Source organism: Ambystoma mexicanum, chromosome 6q (genome assembly GCF_040938575.1).
Source record: "Ambystoma mexicanum isolate Mex_15411 chromosome 6q, UKY_AmexF1_1, whole genome shotgun sequence".
Lineage (NCBI taxonomy): Eukaryota > Metazoa > Chordata > Amphibia > Caudata > Ambystomatidae > Ambystoma > Ambystoma mexicanum.
The window spans coordinates 39,458,703-39,477,711 of record NC_090937.1 but is presented as its reverse complement, the minus strand read 5'-3'; the positions used below and the strand labels follow the sequence as shown (position 1 = coordinate 39,477,711).

Below are 19,009 nucleotides of genomic sequence, written 5' to 3'. Positions count from 1 at the left end.
GAACTGTTGAATTGTACCAGTCAGCCAAAGTGTGCAAGACTGACAGAAATGTGCCATCCACCCATCCTTTGTTTTTTGAGAGACTCTCTAGACTCTGTGGGATTGAACCTGGGGAAGGCAGTTGGTGCTGAAGCCATTCTGACATTTCCTTTTGAGACGCTATTTTCATTTTTGCATTCCCTTGACACATTTGTTATTCTAAGAAAGAGGGCAAGGTTAGGTTTTCTTAGTATAGGCATTTTTATTTTGACCTGACTGACTTGGATGTATTTGTTATTGTTTAATGGTCAAGATTACTCCAATTTTAGAGTTAGGGCTAGTTTGGAATTCCACCATCGCGAACAAAAGTGTAACTAAAGGTTTTCAAAGCTTGTATTCAATGTGTCTGTGTCTACTGCTCGATACTATACCTTCATCACAGATGTAATGGTCTCTTTGATTTCAATGTTCGCGAGTCATGTGGTAGTACTGATCTGCTTTGATGAACTATGAAATGTATTTAAAGTTTAATATAGAGTTTGATTGGACTGCCTATTGATTCGAGAACTTAGTTGGTGTACCTCTGCTAATAATTTGTCTATTAGCTACAGGGAAACATTTTTGTGTGATAGAAGCTATGTATAATTGAGAGGAACCTTCCTTTGAATTAGCACACCACATAGTAATCTTCTGAACTACATTTGATGTGATATGTCATGTGATCAACTGGCTTTAAGTATCCGACTCTTACACATCGATAATTCTGCCCATTCCAAAGATAATTGTGTTCTCCTGCTCATTAATACTCTGGTGCTGCCTTTGGTACTGTTGGGAGGACTGCCTTTGCATTGCCAACAAGCAAATTATACCATTGACAGTTAATTATATAAAAACGAAATATTTTAATCCCAAAAGAGGGCACACATGAGATGAAACTCAGAAACTAATGTTTATGGCTGATCTTTAATGAAATGTCTTAATTGATTAAATGCACTCGACACTTTTTAACACACCAATAAGCTGGACAGTCAGTAATAGGAATAGGAGGCCAGGTTGGAAGTAGCAAGAAAATGCAAGGGTTGGAGGAATGAAATAACTTTGGGAATTGTGCTAGAAAGTACAAAGTAGGGGAACTGTTGAAGTGGACAGTATTAATTTCTGCATCAGCCATTGACAGAGCAAAGCTGCAGCCATGATAGCAGATATTGTGGCATTCACAGCCATATTAAGGGAGGTTGGACAGAGAAAAAAACGATTTGTTACCATGTACACGAAAGGCCAAATGGCTGGGCATATGTCACATCTGGCACTGTCCAGGGCTCCAGCAAATTCTTTTCCCCAGCTCAACGTCATCATTATTGAAGGAAGGCTATGCCAGTTGAAAACCAGAATGAGAGCCACGTATACCAGAATTGCCAGTTCAGGCTGTATTTCTTAGGATGGAAAAATATGTCAAAGGTGGTAGGTCATATCACGGGGTAGGCTAAGCTTCTGCAGGCCTTGAATGGTGCCGTAAATCCATGGACTCCAAGGTCGGAGGATGTACCGTTAGGAAGTTCATAGTCAATGTAAGGGACTAAATGCATAATAGTGATTTTTCTGTATAAGGCTCTTTGTGTAAAACCCTGAGATTTCTGTAATCACGGTCACATTTTTGGGATGGAATACTATTCCTCAGTTATCCTGCTCATTTCTGCACAACTGCATGCAAATAAACATATTCTATACCTTTTCTGCCTGGTTTCCTTATTGGATTATTTGTTGATGGGACGCAGGAGTTCAAAGCCACAGCAAGCGACTTAGTTAATAGAACAAATGGCAGGCTTCTGGCGGTAGTCCTATAACAAGAAGTGGTAATAGCTTACAAGTTGATATTCTTAAATTCAATTGCACTGCCTTTTCTCTTCAAGATTATTGACAAGTGCTAACAATACTCACTGCAGCGTTTGAAAACAGCAGGACTGAGAGAACATTGAACCATCAAGAACCCAAAACCAGACTTGAATGTCCTGCAAGAAAAAGGGGCGGGCCTAAAGGTGTTTATAAAGACTTGCACTGTTAAACTCATCCCACGAGGAAAGAGCAAACACATTGGCCCTTAGGGTCAGGTGAGATGCCGGACTAATGGAGGAGTGAGGTGAGGATAGAAAAAGAAGGAGAGGAGTATGAAAGACCGGTAAAGGGAAAAGGGTGTTAAGTTGAGGTCAGGAAGTGGGGTGGTAGACCAAGAGACCAGGTAGAGGACAGATCATTGATGTCCGGTCCCCGGGTAACAGGAGGCGATAGTTTAGGTATTTCTAGGTGGCATTAGTAGTTATTACTGCTAGGGAGGGTTGTATTGGTTGTGTTTATAATTTTTCCTTATATCATAAAAGAAGGATAAGATGGTAAACTTTCTCTACTTGAAACCCTCTTTCTCCCCCATCAATTAGAAACCTCTGAAAGATTTTCCGGGCACTACAAGTCATGACAGCATAGACTGCGTGCAACAATCCAAATTTCAAAAAACATTCTTGTTTTATTCAAAATATAAAACATAAAAACTACCCTCACCTAACACCGTGTAAATACTACCACTAAAACCTACAAAATCTAAAAAGCTAGGCTTCAAATTAAACACGTACCCAAGACTCAAACGAAATCACATTTCGCAATACATAGAAAAAATCTAAATGTGTCAATAAAACAACATATAATCCCAACATGTTTCTGTTCTTCAAAGCCCCTTTCGGGCGAACATTCTTCAGGGGAAACTTTAAAACATCCACAATTCTTCTCAACACCATGTTGAATGGGTAGTTTCAGGCAAATAGCCTGCAAGGAAAAGAAAAGAGGAAACTAATCAGACCCACAGGGGAGGGGGTATTACCAAATGTAAAAGTGGAAACGGCTCAAAAAAGGGAGCAGCTCCACAGAAAGGTCTAAAAATCAAATCAGACCACTTAGATTTACCTTAATATGGTGAACCTTCAATGCACGTCCGTGAATGACTGATAAGCTAATTTTTCTTCATTGAAAAACCAAAACTCTTCAAAAGGTGTCCCAATCCGCCGAGATATCGTCACACCTAGGGTAGACACATCAAACTGCCAATGAGCCATCCATACTGTCACAGCCAAAGGTCATTACAGAATAACAGTCAAAAATGTTAAAAATATGACAGAAATTACCTTCACGAAAGTGAAGAAACCCACAACGTAGGGCACAGGGAAGAACTCCCTTGTTCAGACAACCGAATCCAGTCCACAGATGACTACAACAATGACACAGTATCAATCTGTAATATAAAACGGGGCGATCACTAACCGACAAAACCAGCAACATGCACCGATGTACCACGGAAACCAGGTGCTAGAAGTTAAAGCCTCCAAATGTTCCAAAAGGATCCCACATGTACACCAACCACGGTCATGCATACAAAAGTGGTGCCATCCAAAAGGATACTCCACAAAAGAGGATTTAGTGTTCACATGCTGACCGTCACAGAATGGCAAGTGGTCATGCAAAACAGCCGTCTACTTGGCAAAGGAAAGTGCGGTAAAGCAAGGATAGAAATACCAACCCCAAACGTGACGTGACTCGTATATTTCAAAGTCAACATGTTTACCTCTATTTTCAGAATGGCATACTCCTTGCTAATAACTCGCAGGGTTTAAACAAGCCATGCGGCACCCGCACGCGTTTAGATCAAGTGCACCAGTGTTCTCCTGAGCGTAACACGCTCACATCTTCCTTGTAAACACTAAAAAGGTACTACACAATTCAGTTCGGTACTGGCTAGCCTCATCATGGTGAAAACTATTACTAACTAACAAACACGGCGGCCATATTTGCATGAAACAGCCCAGCAACAAAAAAACAGTGTTGAGGGAATGGGTGCACAAAAAGGGGCACAAAAACAATCAAGAACAGCCAAAACAACAATGCAGATGTCAGTCGGAGGCATATTGAAATTATAAATATATTCTTGGCAAAAAAATGCATGCTCATAAATGCACAAGATCATACAAGATCACAATTGCAACATTTATCATGAAAAAGGTAAATCAAGTCTTTATATTTGGCTAACCACATGCCAATCAATACTCTCATTAAGCCCCAACACATTGCTTTGCAGTTTGAAAATAATTTTCTGTTCCAGATTCAACAGTTTCTGTTCTGTCTCAGCTTTACTGTGGCCATGCACTTTTTTCAATATGATCCACGTAAACTCATTGCAGCCATGTTTCTGGTCAAGGAAATGTTTTACCAAAGGGGCTGTAATCACTTGATTTCTAATGCAGCTCCGATGTTCCACCATACGGACTTTACATTGTCTATTGGTCTTGCCTACATAGTGTAAGCCACAGGGGCACGTGATTAAATACACAACATTTACCCCCTCCCCTGTGGGTCTGATTAGTTTCCTCTTTTCTTTTCCTTGCAGGCTATTTGCCTGAAACTACCCATTCAACACGGTATTGAGAAGAATTGTGGATGTTTTAAAGTTTCCCCTGAAGAATGTTCGCCCGAAAGGGGCTTTGAAGAACAGAAACATGTGGGATTATATGTTGTTTTATTGACACATTTAGGTTTTTTCTATGTATTGTGAAATGTGATTTTGTTTGTGTCTTGGGTACGTGTTTAATTTGAAGCCTAGCTTTTTAGATTTTGTAGGTTTTAGTGGTAGTATTTACACTGTGTTAGGTGAGGGTAGTTTTTATGTTTTATATTTTGAATAAAACAAGAATGTTTTTTGAAATTCGGAATGTTGCACGCAGTCCATGTTGTCAAGACTTGTAGTGCCTGGAAAATCTTTCAGAGGTTTCTAATTGATGGGGGAGAAAGAGGGTTTCAAGTAGAGAAAGTTTACCATCTTATCCTTCTTTTATGTTATATATCAATATTCCTATTAGTGGAGTAAGATGTGGTATGTGTGAATAGGAATTTTTGTACCTATTTGAATACATATAATTTTTCCTTAACCATAATATCAGCCAGCTACTATTGTCCCAGTCCAAGATGGAGAACTTCCCACTCAGCAGTAATTAGCTTAAGACAATTGTGATGCAGTTTGGAACCTCAGGAGAGGTTCTAAACTGCCTTTCATTCAAGACCAGCTCAAGAGGTCACAGCTTTGAAGAGCTCAATTTTTTACATTGAGAAACCAGAGAAAAACCCAATGTCAAGATAACCTACAGGATAAGCCAAAGAACCAAAACTCAGATAGTGCCAGAAATGTTTACATAAGGAAATGTTCAAAGAGATAAAAGAAATAATCTCAAAAGCAACTACAGGAAGTGAATATTTCCCTTAACACTGTTTAAAAGTTCAGGTTATGATCTAAATGGAAGAACATTTAGTTTCATTGAAAAACGGTACTTGTGTAGAATGAGAAATTGAACTGTTTTAAAGTCATTGCATGACATGAAGTTGCGCGTGTGTGTTCTGGCAGAGCTCGGAATGAAGCTATGAAGCTGGGTGCACTCCGACATCAGCTGTGAATGCGAGTAGCTCCAGAAGGCCTTGCACGTGGAGTTAGGAAATGTTTTTGTTTCGTTTGTTGCAAGCTTGCAGGCTTGTGTCGTGTAACATTAAAGAAAGGTACCTTGCGACGTGATCCAGCGTGGCTACTGTATTTGATAAAAGCCGTATCGTGTTCCCTTCAGAGCCACATAGCGCTGAAGAAATTATAAACAGTGACGGCTGGTCAGCTGTTTATTCGATTCCTGAGAGCAGCGCTCTGTGAAATCAACGTTACCAGCTCTGTATACATTAGAATTCAGTTGAAAGCATAGCGCATAAGGAGTACAGTGGAAGACTCAAGTTCTCAGTCTCCCAGTCAGAGGAGGCTGGGTTTTCAGAGTTTAAGAACAGAATTAGCGCATGGACAAACGCATAGGGGCATTTTTTAAAACATTGTGAAATATCACCTTCCAGTTCACAACAGACATTAGTTGTGTAACACATTGTATTTAGTTTCCATTAAAGTTGAAGCAAAGGTTTTAAAGCAACCATTGTATATGGAGCAGCTGAGAATTTATTTACATAGAACAAACCAAACTAAAGGTTCAGCAAACATTATAGGGAGTCAGCAGTTAATTGAAGCAACAGTTGGAAACTGGGCAGAATAAAGTATTACTGCAAGCATCCAAGGCCACGTTCTGGAAAAAACTACAGGGAGTCAGCAGTGAGTTTTCAGCCACAGTGAGAGCTGTGCAGCAGTTCAAATTAACAATCTTTAATTCCTTTAGTCGCCTTCAAGCTTGGGGTGAAGGCAGTCACGTAATGCAAAGGGCTGAGGATGCAGTAATATTAAGAGTAAGTTAAGGTAATTTTCTAAAGGACTTTGTAACCTGTAATGTATTCATTTGCAGGTTTTCCAGAATCCTGAGACATTCCGAAGTTGAGGGTATTTAAGGAGGAATCCTGAACATATGTTATTTTATCCACTTCCCCTTTCCCCCGGTCTGGCTACCTCAGCAGTTGTTATAATTGACTGCTGGGAGAACTGGTTTGGGGGTCTGGAGGACTACTCGTTTGCTCTTGCAGGATTTCGGCACTGGGACCTCACAATTGAGGAGTTTGTGTTGGAGATTTTTGCAGGTGACGTCTTGGGTGTACGAGATAGTGGTAGCATATAGTGAGAATGAGGCTGTGATTGTTTGGTGGGTTGCGTGAGAGGCACTAGGTGAGAGAGGAAAGAAAGTCGACAGGGAAGAGAGGATAGTGGGGAGGTGAGAGAGAAGGGAAAAAAAGAGGGGAGAGGAAAGGGGGGGAACAGAATATGTGAACACTGGAGGGACAGACTAAGGGAGCAGGAAGAGATAGAAAGGGGAGTAGAGAGAGGGAGAAGAGGAGCGGAGCAGAGTGTGTTCAATCAGAAGGAGGCGGCAGACCATTTTTTTTCATTTTACACTTATTTAAATAATAAGAAAAAATGGACTGTAGTGAAGTCCAAAAGTAAATAGTTTCCGTCTGACTCTAAGCTATTCTGTCCCTAACACTATGCAAACACAACACAAATCTTGGAGAATGACTCCCTTCTCTAGATGTTCTTCCTTGGTTTTTATGCGATTTTAATATGTGATTCTCAGATACTGTTGAGCTATATTTTTAAGTAAATGATGTAGTTCCTGTAGGGGACTTTTCCCAGGCTCTTTCCCCTGCTTGCTCTCCTGTTAGGCCTTTCCTCTTTAGCCTTGTGCATTTTAGGAATGCTGGGCAAAAGCCTCTCTTCAATGCCTGTGAAAGTCCTTCTTTTCCTAGATTTAATCGGGAGAATGAATCCCTCTGAGTATTGTCCTTACTCTTAATATTACTGTTTCTTCAAGTCTTTGTGTATCAGATAATGCCTCTTCTTCACACTCCCAGTCCGTAAGCGTTCTGCTTTTCTCCGTGCCTCTGCGGCTTCTAGGCTTCGATGGTCTCAGCACAGTTGTCGGAACCACTAGTCCACCCCTCCAGGCGCACGCCAACGCTCATCTGCTTCTTCCTCCTAGGGTTTCCTTCCCCTCTGCTCATCAGCCTCTGTCTCCTTTGCAGTCTCTGGCCAGCAGCACCTTCTTCCTTCCTCCCGATGGAGGCTTGTCCGTTCTTGTAGTCCAGCACGTCTGGACTGGTTTGAAGCTCCCGGCTTCTTTCCTGTCTGATGCTAAGAGGAGTTCTTCCTCAGTTTTTATTACAGGTTGCTGGATCCTCCACAGCATAGGGTCTTAGTCTGTCATCTCTGTCTGATCAATGTTCTGCATCCTCAGGTCACTCTTCTTCGTCACAGTATTGGGAGTAATCATTATTACTCTCCCACCATTCCTTTTCTTCACAGTATTCATGATGGGTTGTTTTTCAAGAGGAAATTAATTCATTATGACAGTAACACAGTGGTCTGACTTGGTGGTCTTGTCATGGTGTTAGAGAAAGGGGCTTTAGCCAGTCCCTCTATGGAACAGGAGTCCCTGTTCTTCAGGGGGGAATCTCACCCTCTGAGGCCTTGCTTACTGCCACCACTATGGGGATTATTGGGTAGCAGTCTCACCTCCCTAGCCTCACTAAGAAAGGCTCCCCCTTAGGGAGAAGTGCCCAAATCCTGCGATTCATCACAAGAGGCAGAAGGAACATTGGGGAAAAGAACGGGAGAGGGTGGTGAGAGAGCCAAAGAAGCTGGGTACCTGCTAAGGCATAATACTGGAAAAATATCATTCCTTAAGCTGAGTTGGGGAGTGTTAGAATAGTGAACCGCAAACGAATCCATGAGGGAGCCAGATTGTGAAGGCTATGGCATTTAGGCGCTCACATTATCTAGTTTTTGACATTAAGGGTCTACAATCACTGGTTGATAATATGGGGTTTAGAGACACCTGTGCTAGGAAGGTGGAAGTCCATGGAAATATAAGAGAAGCACTAGTGTGCCCGAACCCCAAATCAATCCATTACAAGTTTGAATATCTTATCTTGTGTTCAATAAACACTCTTAAACCACACTTAAGAGAGATATTTTGTAAGGCAATCTGTGACAACTATTAAATTGTGAATGCATTGGACTCCTTGTTATGGGAAAGGACAACTTCTAAAAAGGTCAGTTTACTTGCAATGGTGTGCTTTGGGTGGTCTCATGTAAGGATCTGCATTTTTTGTTTGTTTTATGGGCGAGTACGGATTCCCCCTCACCTTTAAGGGAGGTTTCGTTTATCTTGATTTTTAACTTTCCATTTGAATAACCTCACCCATCTGAAATTAAATAACCAGAGAAACATAGGCCCACAACATGAAAAGATGCAAGTGTGTTGTGCTAATAATAAGTGTGGACTATGTATTTGCTGTAAATGCCTTACAGTATTAAATAAGCGATGGCCCAAGACTTGGTTTAGATATGGGAAAAAGAAAAAAGATGTGATTATTATTCTGTGTTTATAGCCTTTGAAAGGTTTTACCTGTATCAATGGGTTAATATCTGGAAGAACTCCAGGAGGAGGTCTGCAGAGAAGTAAAGTGACTTCGGGGGACGTTCCTCGAAGAGCTGAGATGACTTCCTAAGCACAAAAGAGATTTAAAAAAAAGTTGTGAAATACCTGAACGAATATTTCGGTTTTTATATCATTAAAGAGCCACCGGCAGGTGGAATACTAACTTGCTGCGAGAGTCCTTTCAGGGGTGCTCCATTCACCTTCATGATCACATCCCCAACTTCAATTTTCCCACTTTCAGAAGCTGGCTGGCCAGGAAACAGCTTCTTGACCCGCACTATGCTGGAGCCTGGCTGATCGGCAAGGAGGTTTTCTTCTCTACTAAAACTGAAGCCCAGGCCAGAGCTGTTCTTTACAACTTTAACATCAAATGTGTTTTCTGCAAAAGATATCTGCATAAATACATCATATGACAGTTGATCTTTGCATGATCTTCGCTCAGCTGCCCACAAAGGGTTTTAAAGTCACTATTGTCACCCTCACCACCCCACATATAAAAACAAAAGAAAACCCTGAAATAGGTTAAAAGACCAAAACAGTACTTAAAAAAGGTTACATAATATAATTCAACATAATAGAAATGTAAAGTCCTGAGGTACAACAGAGGGGCGGACGTCCCATCTAAGGGCATAGGGTGAATATCAAGAGGCGTGAACAGAATTAAAACACATAGTAAGGGTATGCAGTGAGATTAAATTCCTCATTTTGACATGAGCCAAGCATTATGAAATCAGCATTATTGAAGTCCCTTTTTGAATGTGCATACACATTTTGAAATAACATTCCTAAAATGTCAATAATGTACCCCGGTCTATGGGACTATGCTATTTCTGTTAGTTAGCACCTGGCAGGGGGCATTTCAGCCATACAGAAGGTGGTCTATACTTCATGCTATTTCCAGAGCTCTGAGCTTCCTCAGAAGCAGGAGGCCTCAATCATCCCTGCCAGTCAATTAAGCCCTCTGTGCCACAGGCCCACTTTCCCCACGCCCTTGTAAATGTCCACCTGCCAGGAAGTATGTCACCACTAAGTATCATTCTACCTGGTTCCCCAGGGATCAGCGAGTAGCATATTTGCTTCCTCCCAGCATCTGTCCATTACTTTGGGCCTCATTCCGAGTATGGCGGTAAGGGATAGCGGCCACCGCTAACGAGACCGGTGGCGGTAGTCCCTTACCGCCATACTCCGAGTTCCCTTTGCGCCATGGAGGTTTTAACACCTGCTTTTAGCAGGTGTTAAAATCCATGGCGCTAAGGGACCTTGATGTTAATTACGCCACCGTAATTTACGGTGGCGTAATTAACGCCTTCCCCACTCCCATTATGCCCTATGGGGCAAAAATGGGAATGGGGAAGGGTAAATGGGGATTGGGGAATTACCGCCCCGCCAACCTTGGAATGGGGCGGTAATTCCGCCATCCACCAAGGCGCTGCCGGTCCGGGTACGGCGTCAACCAAGGCGTTAATAGCGCCATTGGTTAGCGCTGTACTCGGAATGAGGCCCTTTGTTTCCTTGACCCTTCTTACACCGGGGCCACAGGGCGAACTTGAGCAGATCCTTGGATGGCTCTTTACTGCATTTGAACAGTCTCTGGCCCCTTGATTGGTCCTTGCCCCACAGACCTCTTAATGGGCCTGTAATCTTACCATTGATCCCCCGTCTGTTTAAGACAACAAGCAAATTGCCACTTTTATTCCTAATGACTTGTTTGTTCTGAGTCTTTAAATGTGGGCTGGGTCATTATCTCCATCTTGAAATGCTTGGTGCTTTGGACCACAGCTCCACGGTGCTCCGTATAGTTGGGCATCTGCCTTCTCCTTGAATATTAAGGTATGTTAATTCTACCAAAAGCTTGCAGTTAGGGAATTCTGTTTAACGCTCCATCTCCAGCTCCCAGGACTGCTGGGACGTGTAGTTGTCAGAGGAATTGTACATACAATGTCTGAAAGAGAGGGACAACTCAAGGGAATTGGGCTCCATCTGCCCTCATACATTGGGTAGCAGCGGGACAACCCACGTCCATTCCTCCATGGCTTGACCCAGTCATAACAAAGGATGGGGAGTACCTCCAACTCAGCACAGAACTTAGAGGCCGTCTGTCCCTGGTGGCTATGGCATGGGCAGCTTCATACACATTTAGTGACATCCTACCTTGATGACAGCAATAGCCCCTCGGCCTGTGGGAGGGATCACGGCCAACCAGTATCAAGGCATTCACAAACCAGATCCTCCTCTGGACAGATGCTGTTGCAGGACATCCTTGAGGGAGGGAGGTCCCTGAGGTACGACACAAGGCAGTTGGTGGGTCATCACCCAGGAATCAGTAAGAAAGATACTGGCGTCACCTTGGTACTTAACAGTCAATGCTGCCAGTCTTGCTTCCTGGTGGAGGTATGCAGTCTCTGGCCCCAGGGACAAGAAAGGAGAAGAAGCCACAAAGGAAGCATGTGTCCAGGTGGGGCAGAAGAGAAGCGAAATCCGGGTGAACTGCTACCGGTGCTGCAGCACGGGAGAGGTGGGGGTGACGGGGGGGGGGTGTTGGCACCTTAAGACTCCTTTGTGCCATCACATCTGGATGCTTTCGATTGTTGCATTGTGGAGATCAACAGGTTCATGGCAGCAACAGCAAGGAGCCCACTCTGAACTCACGTGGCACACCCGTTCGGCAGTGCTAAGAGCACTATGGCTAGGCCAACAAACATGTACGCACAGCTCATGAATAATGTCCTAGGATGAAGTAAGGAATATGTGGAGAACGCTTGTTCCAGGCATGTCCTCCACCCTATGTCTCAGGAGGATAGCTCAGCGGCAATGTGCTCGCCTTGGAAGCAAGACGACACAGGTTTGATCCCCGAGTCCGCGCTTAGAAATCTAGAGTAGTCCCTGTTGGAATGGGGAAGGACTCATGAGAGGGAAAAGATGCCTTCAGGTAACTTTAGTAAGTCAATAAATAGGTACGGTTACCTTTGGGCCTTATAGATTAAGTTATAGAGAAGACAACGATGGAGTACAGATATTTGTTAACTTGTGACTCCAGAGGTGCACTGGTCATCAGGTCTACTCTTAAGAGTCATCCCAGGGATCTAAATATGGAAGGTGGGCATGGGGGTCAATTCCATGGTGGCCACACTGTTACTTATGTTGTGGATATTGATGGCTATTACTATACAGAACAGTGGAATACAAATACCCGCTAGCAACCTGGATATAATTCTGTTATAGTAAAAATGGGTTCCTGTATGTTAACGTATAAGTTGGTTGGAGTTGTCGGTGTCGGGACTTCCTATCCCCTGCACACCTCCTATTGGTGTTTTCAAATTCAGCCTGCAGCCTGGATCATGGTTTGTCTGGGGACCAACTCCAAGGTTCTCGATTAGTTGAGAGACTGATGGGGATGACAAACCTACGGATCAGTGTGGGCGCTGGTTGGATTTAATAGTCCAAACAATTGCAGTTTTGCCTGTGGTATTTAGTCATGGCCGAGTCAAGGAGTTATGGTGCAAGTGGTTTTTCATTTTTGTTGGTTTACCAGAACCAAAACATCATCAATGTGCCAATTATTGCCAGTTAGTCAACATAAATGTGTGCAAACAGCCGATGCGCGTTTCGACCTAAGTCTTTTTCAAAGCCAATTGAGTATCGTGGTGGGCTCTAACAAGAGCTGGTGTCTAGTCCTCCCATCCTCACTTCCTGACACACGAACCACGGCTTGTTCGCCGACCCCGGCAACTGACTAGGCTATTCAGCCCCACTGGCACCCGGACCTGGAAGGACCAGACACCAGCTCTTGTTAGAGCCCACCAGGATACTCAATTGGCCTTGAAAAAGACTTAGGGCGAAATGCGCGTCGGCTGTTTGCACACATTTATGTTGACTAACTGGCAATAATTGCCACATTGATGATGTTTTGGTTCTGGTAAACCAACAAAAATAAAAAACCACTTGCACCATAACTCCTTGACTCAACCATGACTAAATACCACAGGCAAAACTGGAATTTTTTTGACTATTAAATCCAACCAGCGCCCACACTGATCCGTAGGTTTGTCATCACCATCAAACTCCTGTATGTTAACTATTGAAAAGAATCTCTTGTAGTGTGTTCATTAATTGAGGATTTAAAGTTCTAATTCATGTGGTGTTGCTGTACATGGTGTTAACCCATTTTACTAGGGTATGATGCAGAGCACTATGCAGATACTCTTGATAGTCACAAGCTCCTAAGAACATGGGGACATCCCACATGGGGTGGGAACCATCTTCTGTTTTTCTCTCCTTTTAAAGGTTGCTTTAGGACACGCTCCCAGTGCTACTGGTGTAAAGTTGGGGGCGGGGTGTCCAGCATGGTGGGACCAGCCAGCCACCAAGCCTTAGGTTAAATCACTAGGGCATAGATAACAAATTCTGATGGATAAATAATCTCAGCACTCAAGGAGAATTTCCCAAGAATGGAGTTCAGTTTGTCCTCAGAAGCAAATCACAAAAATGTACGCAAACAAACGGCTGTTGGGCTATACATGGAATTGAAAATCAAACCTGCATTGAAAAAAAGATGAATTGTGGAATTGAATACTTCTGCAAGGAAATGCTGAAACGGATAGGATAGCTTAAAAACACTTTTCTGTAGATTATCATATCGGTAAATTGAATGCTCTGTTGCTTTTAGAATATTTGGACTCAGAAGTAAAAAAATGTATGACCAAGGTGGTGGAAATAAAGTACATTTATTGCACACTTGTATGACTTACCATCTGTGGCAAAGCTGTAATCTTTGGGATTTGGTGTTTTAACTTGTTTGTCTTGTGATGCACTTGATCCAATTTGGTTTGGAGGGGTGCACTGTGGGGTTACTGGAGCATGAACTCTGCCAACAGGAAGTTGCCCCTTTTCCAGCAATAGTCTTACCACCTTTAAAATAAATAAACATGTTAAAAAAGATGTGTGCATAATACTTCAAACTGTCAGTCATTGATTGCCAGAAAAGGGAAAATCCAACCTGATGCTTTCTGAGGAAACTTATTTACTATGCTCATCGCAGCACTAACTAGTCACTGGATTTTCAATTACATTTGTTTAATTTCTTCAGTAGTTTGAAAAGAATGACTGCAAGTAATATAAACATGGTCTGTATGTAAATTAAAAACAGAAAACAGTTAACAATTGGTGGTCAGGGGCAGTGAGGACAACAGCTATACAGTGCATAACAGTTCACTACACCCTTCAGGTGGATGGAGATACTGTGTGCAGGGACGTCATTTAGGGGTCTCAACTGCGTCTCCCTTGCTTTCCCGAAAAAAACTAAAAAATCTAAATCACATGCTTTTTTATTTTAATTTAATGCAAGGTCCTGGGCTGTGGCCAGCACCATGTGGCTCTTTGCTTCTGGAGTGGCTGGCTTTCTTGTTCAGGCCTCTTTAAACTTTTCTTTTTAAAGAACCTGGGTTCCACAAGTCTAACACTTTTAGCAGTGACCATAAATAAGAAAGAATGGGAATACCAACTAATTTGTCTTTCTAGAATTCTATAAAATAACTGCTAGACTCATTAAAGGTTTATTTCAGGCACACTGTCACCTCAACTCAGCCTTTCATCCTTCTGAGGTCGATATATTAGTACCAGCTCAGGTTGGGTGATACTGTATGTATATTTGTTCTACATAAAGCACTTAAGCGCAAGTGCTATATAATAGCACATCATTATCATTTGGCCATAGATGTCTGCCTGCATTCACAGTAATTTAGTAATATGGACCTATACACACTGATATCAATGATACATATGGTGATCCATTCTTGTATGAAATGCATATTGCATTCTAGTGGTATCGTAACCATATTTTTCGCAGCGTGCTTAGGAACAATGCAATGTGATGCTACTTCCTGTTTTGTCAAGGGGTGAAAGGTTGTGTTCAATCGCTTCCTGTGATAAAACTTCGGGGTGGGGTCATATGACATCACTTCATGTGATTGTATCAGAGGTCAAGGGTCATGTGATGGCACTTCCGCTACCCCGGGCATTTTGGTGAAATGACGTCCCTGAGTGTGTGGGGCTGGACTGGGTTCTGAAGAGTCATCCAGTTGCATGAGCTGGTCCTTTGAGGCATATCGGAGTCAATTCTGGGAGGTGGTAATGTCATTTAATTATAGTTGTAAAGCACTGACTATGGCACAAAGGTCTATGCCCTAAGGCAAGTAGGCTAAGCCCTCTAGAGAGCAGCCAGAACATAAATGAACTTTAAAGAAGCAAACTAAAAGAAAGAGGTTTTTAGAGATTTACAGAAACGTCCATAATCGCTAGTTTCACTGAGCTGAAGTGATAAAGCATTCCACATAGTAATGGCAAGGACCGAAAAGGAATGGCTTCCAGCACAAGCTCTCTGGTGTCAGGGTACTCTCAGCAAACTCTTTGAGGTGGAGCGAAGTGTCCTGGCTGTGGTATAGAAAACCAATTAAGATTGAAGATACTCTGCTCGCAATTTTTGAATTACACAATACAAAAGGATCTTTAAATTAATCCGACTCTTAACCGGGAGCCAGTGAAGCTGTTGCAGCAGGCTACAGAAGTGAGAAAGTCTAGAGGCACTCTTGGCCAGGCACGCTGCAGCATTCTGCAGGAGCTGCTGACGTTGGATCAAAATGCCGGATGGCCAAGGTAGATTCCATTGCAATAATCCAATGATCCCACAATGGATGCAGTCACTACCTTGGTCTGAAGCTCGAATGGAAGAAAGGGCAGCGTTTTCTTTAAAACATTCAGTTTAAGGAAGCCGGTTTTGCAGACGGACACAATTTGAGCTTCTCTCGATCCTAAACGAAGAGGTTTAATACCGAGACTCTTGACAGATTTACTGGGATTGGGACAGGGACCCAGAGAGTCTGGGTATAAAATCTGTCCTCCAGGCCGTGTTTAAAGGAAGCAAGCCTGCTACCAGGGCCTCTCTTTTCTCCCCCCTATTCAATGTCAACAAATTCCCAGCTATCCAGTCACCGATCACAGCCAAACAATTTCTCAGTTTGGATGGTGAATCGGACAATAGAGAGTCCAGACGAAAAAACAATTGGGTATTATCTGCATACATATAAAAGCATACCTCATGTTTGTAAAGAAGATCTGCCAAAGGACGAAGGTAATGATTAAAAGGAAGCTGGGATAAGGAAGATCCCTGGGATACACCACAATAAAGAGACATGGGAGCAGAAAAGAATGGAGCCATAGTTACCGTTTGAGAATGTGTCATGCCTGCGCCATGGGCGCATACATTGGCGATCAATATGGACAAATTGTTATTCATTTATCTACAGAAAACTCTTGGATCAACCCCTATTCACTATTTGGACTTTATTTCCCATTTGCGAGACTTTGGTGCTTTTTTATTTTTCCCAAAAACCTACACTTACCATAATGCACTTGGCTATAACCATCTATTCCTGGCTATTCCTATTTTTCTTCATCAGAACTACAATCCCCAGAAGCCCTAGGGATTTGCTCTGCTTCCACCAGCTCAGGAACATAGAGGGAGGTGGTTGATTGTCTGCAGGTGTGCTGAGCCAGGTGCAACCAATTAGCCTGCCTCTGTGCTGGGCTGGGCAGTATAAAAGCTGCTGCCTGCGAGAGCTCAGTCTCTTGCATTGAGAGTCCTTCCGGCACCTTTTTGCTTCGAGCTACAAACTTTGTATGCTGTTTCCTGCTTTTTGGTCCAGTGCCCTGGCGGGCTCCTGCCTTGCAGTCTGCTACACCCTGCTGCCTACAGCCCTAGCCTTTTGGGCTCCATGCCTCAGCCCTGCTCCTCTGGGCGTCCTGCCTTCAGCCTGCTACACCTGCTGCCTACAGCCCTAGCCTTTTGGGCTCCCTGCCTCAGCCCTGCTCTTCCAGGCTCCTGCCTTGCAGCTGATCACGCTCTGCTGCCTTCCAGCCTCCGCCCTTGCCCTGCCGGGCTCTCCACATTGCAGCCGATCACGCTCTGCTGCCTTCCAGACTCCACCCTTGCCTTGCCGGCCTCGACATTGCAGCTGATCACGCTCTGCTGCTTTCCAGCCACAGCCCTTGTCCTCTGGGCTCCCAGCTCTGCAGCCTGTCTCACTCCGGCTGCCTACAGCCCTTGTCCTCTGGGCTTTCTACCTTGCAGCTGATCACGCACCGCTGCTTACTATCTACCTTTTTCTGCTGGGTTCTCGGCCTAGCAGCCCTCTACAGTCCTCTGCAACCTTCTAGGGTCAGCGGCCCTGCCCCTCAGGGCTCACACCTTGCTGCCCGGCCCTTCTGGGTTCCTTGCCGTGCAGCCTGCTTTACTCCGCTGCCCTAAGCCCGTTCCCTCTGGGCTCTCTACCTTACAGCCCTGCTCCTGTGGGCTTGCTCATTGCTTTCTTGCTCCTCTGAAATATTTTATTGATTTTATATTTTAGAAAAACAAACAACACAATACAACTGTTAATTATTTACAAAAACACAAAAGAAAATGCGAAAAAAAAACTCTGCCGCCCCCCCCCCCCCCCCCCCCCCCCCCCATCAAGCCAGAGCCGGCTCCCTTGTATCCTCAGTCGGGGCACTGTCAGGTGAAACATTGTCCGTAGGCACATCTTCCGAATTCTCAGATTCGTCCAAGCCCTGTTGTGGGTTGGTCATAGAGGCCACCAATTGTCGCCAGGCCAGCAAGGGCCCTATCTCCTCCTCGCCCCCTCTAGTGACCGCTTCAAACCATACCACGGATTCAGCCTCCGCCCACCTCATAAGTTCCGCTCACCATAGTTCCACTCTCGGCCTGCTAGCCGATTTCCAGTTCATGGCAATCCTGCGTTTGGCCAGAACATATGCCAGGTCCCTCAGCTTGCTCAGGTGCCTAAAGTGTCTGGGCCTGGGGAAGATCCCAAGCATACACGACCAGGCAGATCCCACGTCCAACACCACTCCCCCACCTGCGAGCTTCATCTTGACCTCCTCCCAAAATCTATACACTTCCGGGCAGGCCCAAAACATATGTAGCAACCCAGCGTCCACCTCCCCACACCTGGGGCATTTTTGAGTGATCGGGCCTCCGAACCGTGCGATCTTCTGGGGAGTCAGGTAGGCCCTGTGAGTAATGTAGAACTGGAGTTGTTGGAGCCGTGCATTTCGGGACACCTTTTTATGATATCCCAGGACCCTCTTCCACTGACCCTCCGTCATGAGTCCACCTATCTCCTCCTCCCACTCATGCCTCAGTTGGGGCAACTCTTTCCCAGCCTTAGTTCTGAGGAGTTTGTATATTCGTGATATTTCATGCCCACCCTCTGAGACATCATACATAGTTTCAAGGGTAGCATCAGGATCATCTGCCAGTGCCGTCTCCGGCCATCTCTCTCTTACTCGTTTTACTAGCCTGGCATAGGTGATGTACTGGCCTCTGTGCACCCCCGTCTCATCCTGCAACTTTTGAAAGTCCAGCGCCTCCCCCTCCCTCCATATGTCCCCAAGCGTGGCCAGGCCCACTGGCTCCCAGTGCCTACGGACAGACTGAAACAGTTGGGTGTCGTTTTCACACAGGGCCACCAGCGGGACCTGCCAAGATAGCGGTTCCAACTCCCCCATCAATTTCCATGTTCTGTGCCAGACCTCCCATCCCAACCTCAATAGCCGCCCTCTTCCCGTCAGTTTATTCCTTTGTAGCCACACCACCTCTCTCAGGAAGTATGGGGCCGCATCCTCACGCAGCAACCTAGATTCCGCCGAATCTTCATCAGACAACCACCTGGCCACATACAACAGCTGTCCCGCCAGATAATATAGTTCGAAGTTGGGCAAGCCTATGCCCCCCTTCTCATACGGGTTCTGGAGCTTCCACAGGGCCACCCTATTCCTGGAGTTACCCCACACGAAGCCCCTACACATACTATGAAGTCGTACGAATAGGCTCTTTGGGATCAAATACGGGACGTTCACGAAGAAATGCAGGAGTCTGGGAAGGACCACCATTTTCAGCAAAGCCGCCCTCCCCATCATGGACAGGGGCAATCTGGACCAGAATGTCATGCTGTTCCTGACCCCCTCTATGGCTCTCTCTGTGTTATGCTTGTGTACCGCCTCAGTCCGGTGGTAAATATTTACCCCCAGGT

At 44.4% G+C, this 19,009-nt stretch overlaps 1 protein-coding gene across 6 annotated transcripts in view; it reads right to left on the bottom strand.

Annotated features, from left to right (window-relative positions):
- Positions 1-19,009, bottom strand: part of PTPN13 (protein tyrosine phosphatase non-receptor type 13) — a 1,388,150-nt gene that overhangs the window by 361,537 nt on the left and 1,007,604 nt on the right. For all 6 annotated transcript variants that reach the window (XM_069630435.1, XM_069630437.1, XM_069630436.1 and 3 more), the window contains 3 exons: positions 13,670-13,829; positions 9,086-9,300; positions 8,889-8,987 (listed from right to left, as the gene is read on the bottom strand). In XM_069630435.1, coding sequence (XP_069486536.1) covers positions 8,889-8,987; positions 9,086-9,300; positions 13,670-13,829 — 474 coding nt within the window. The remainder of the gene's footprint in view (positions 1-8,888; positions 8,988-9,085; positions 9,301-13,669; positions 13,830-19,009) is intronic.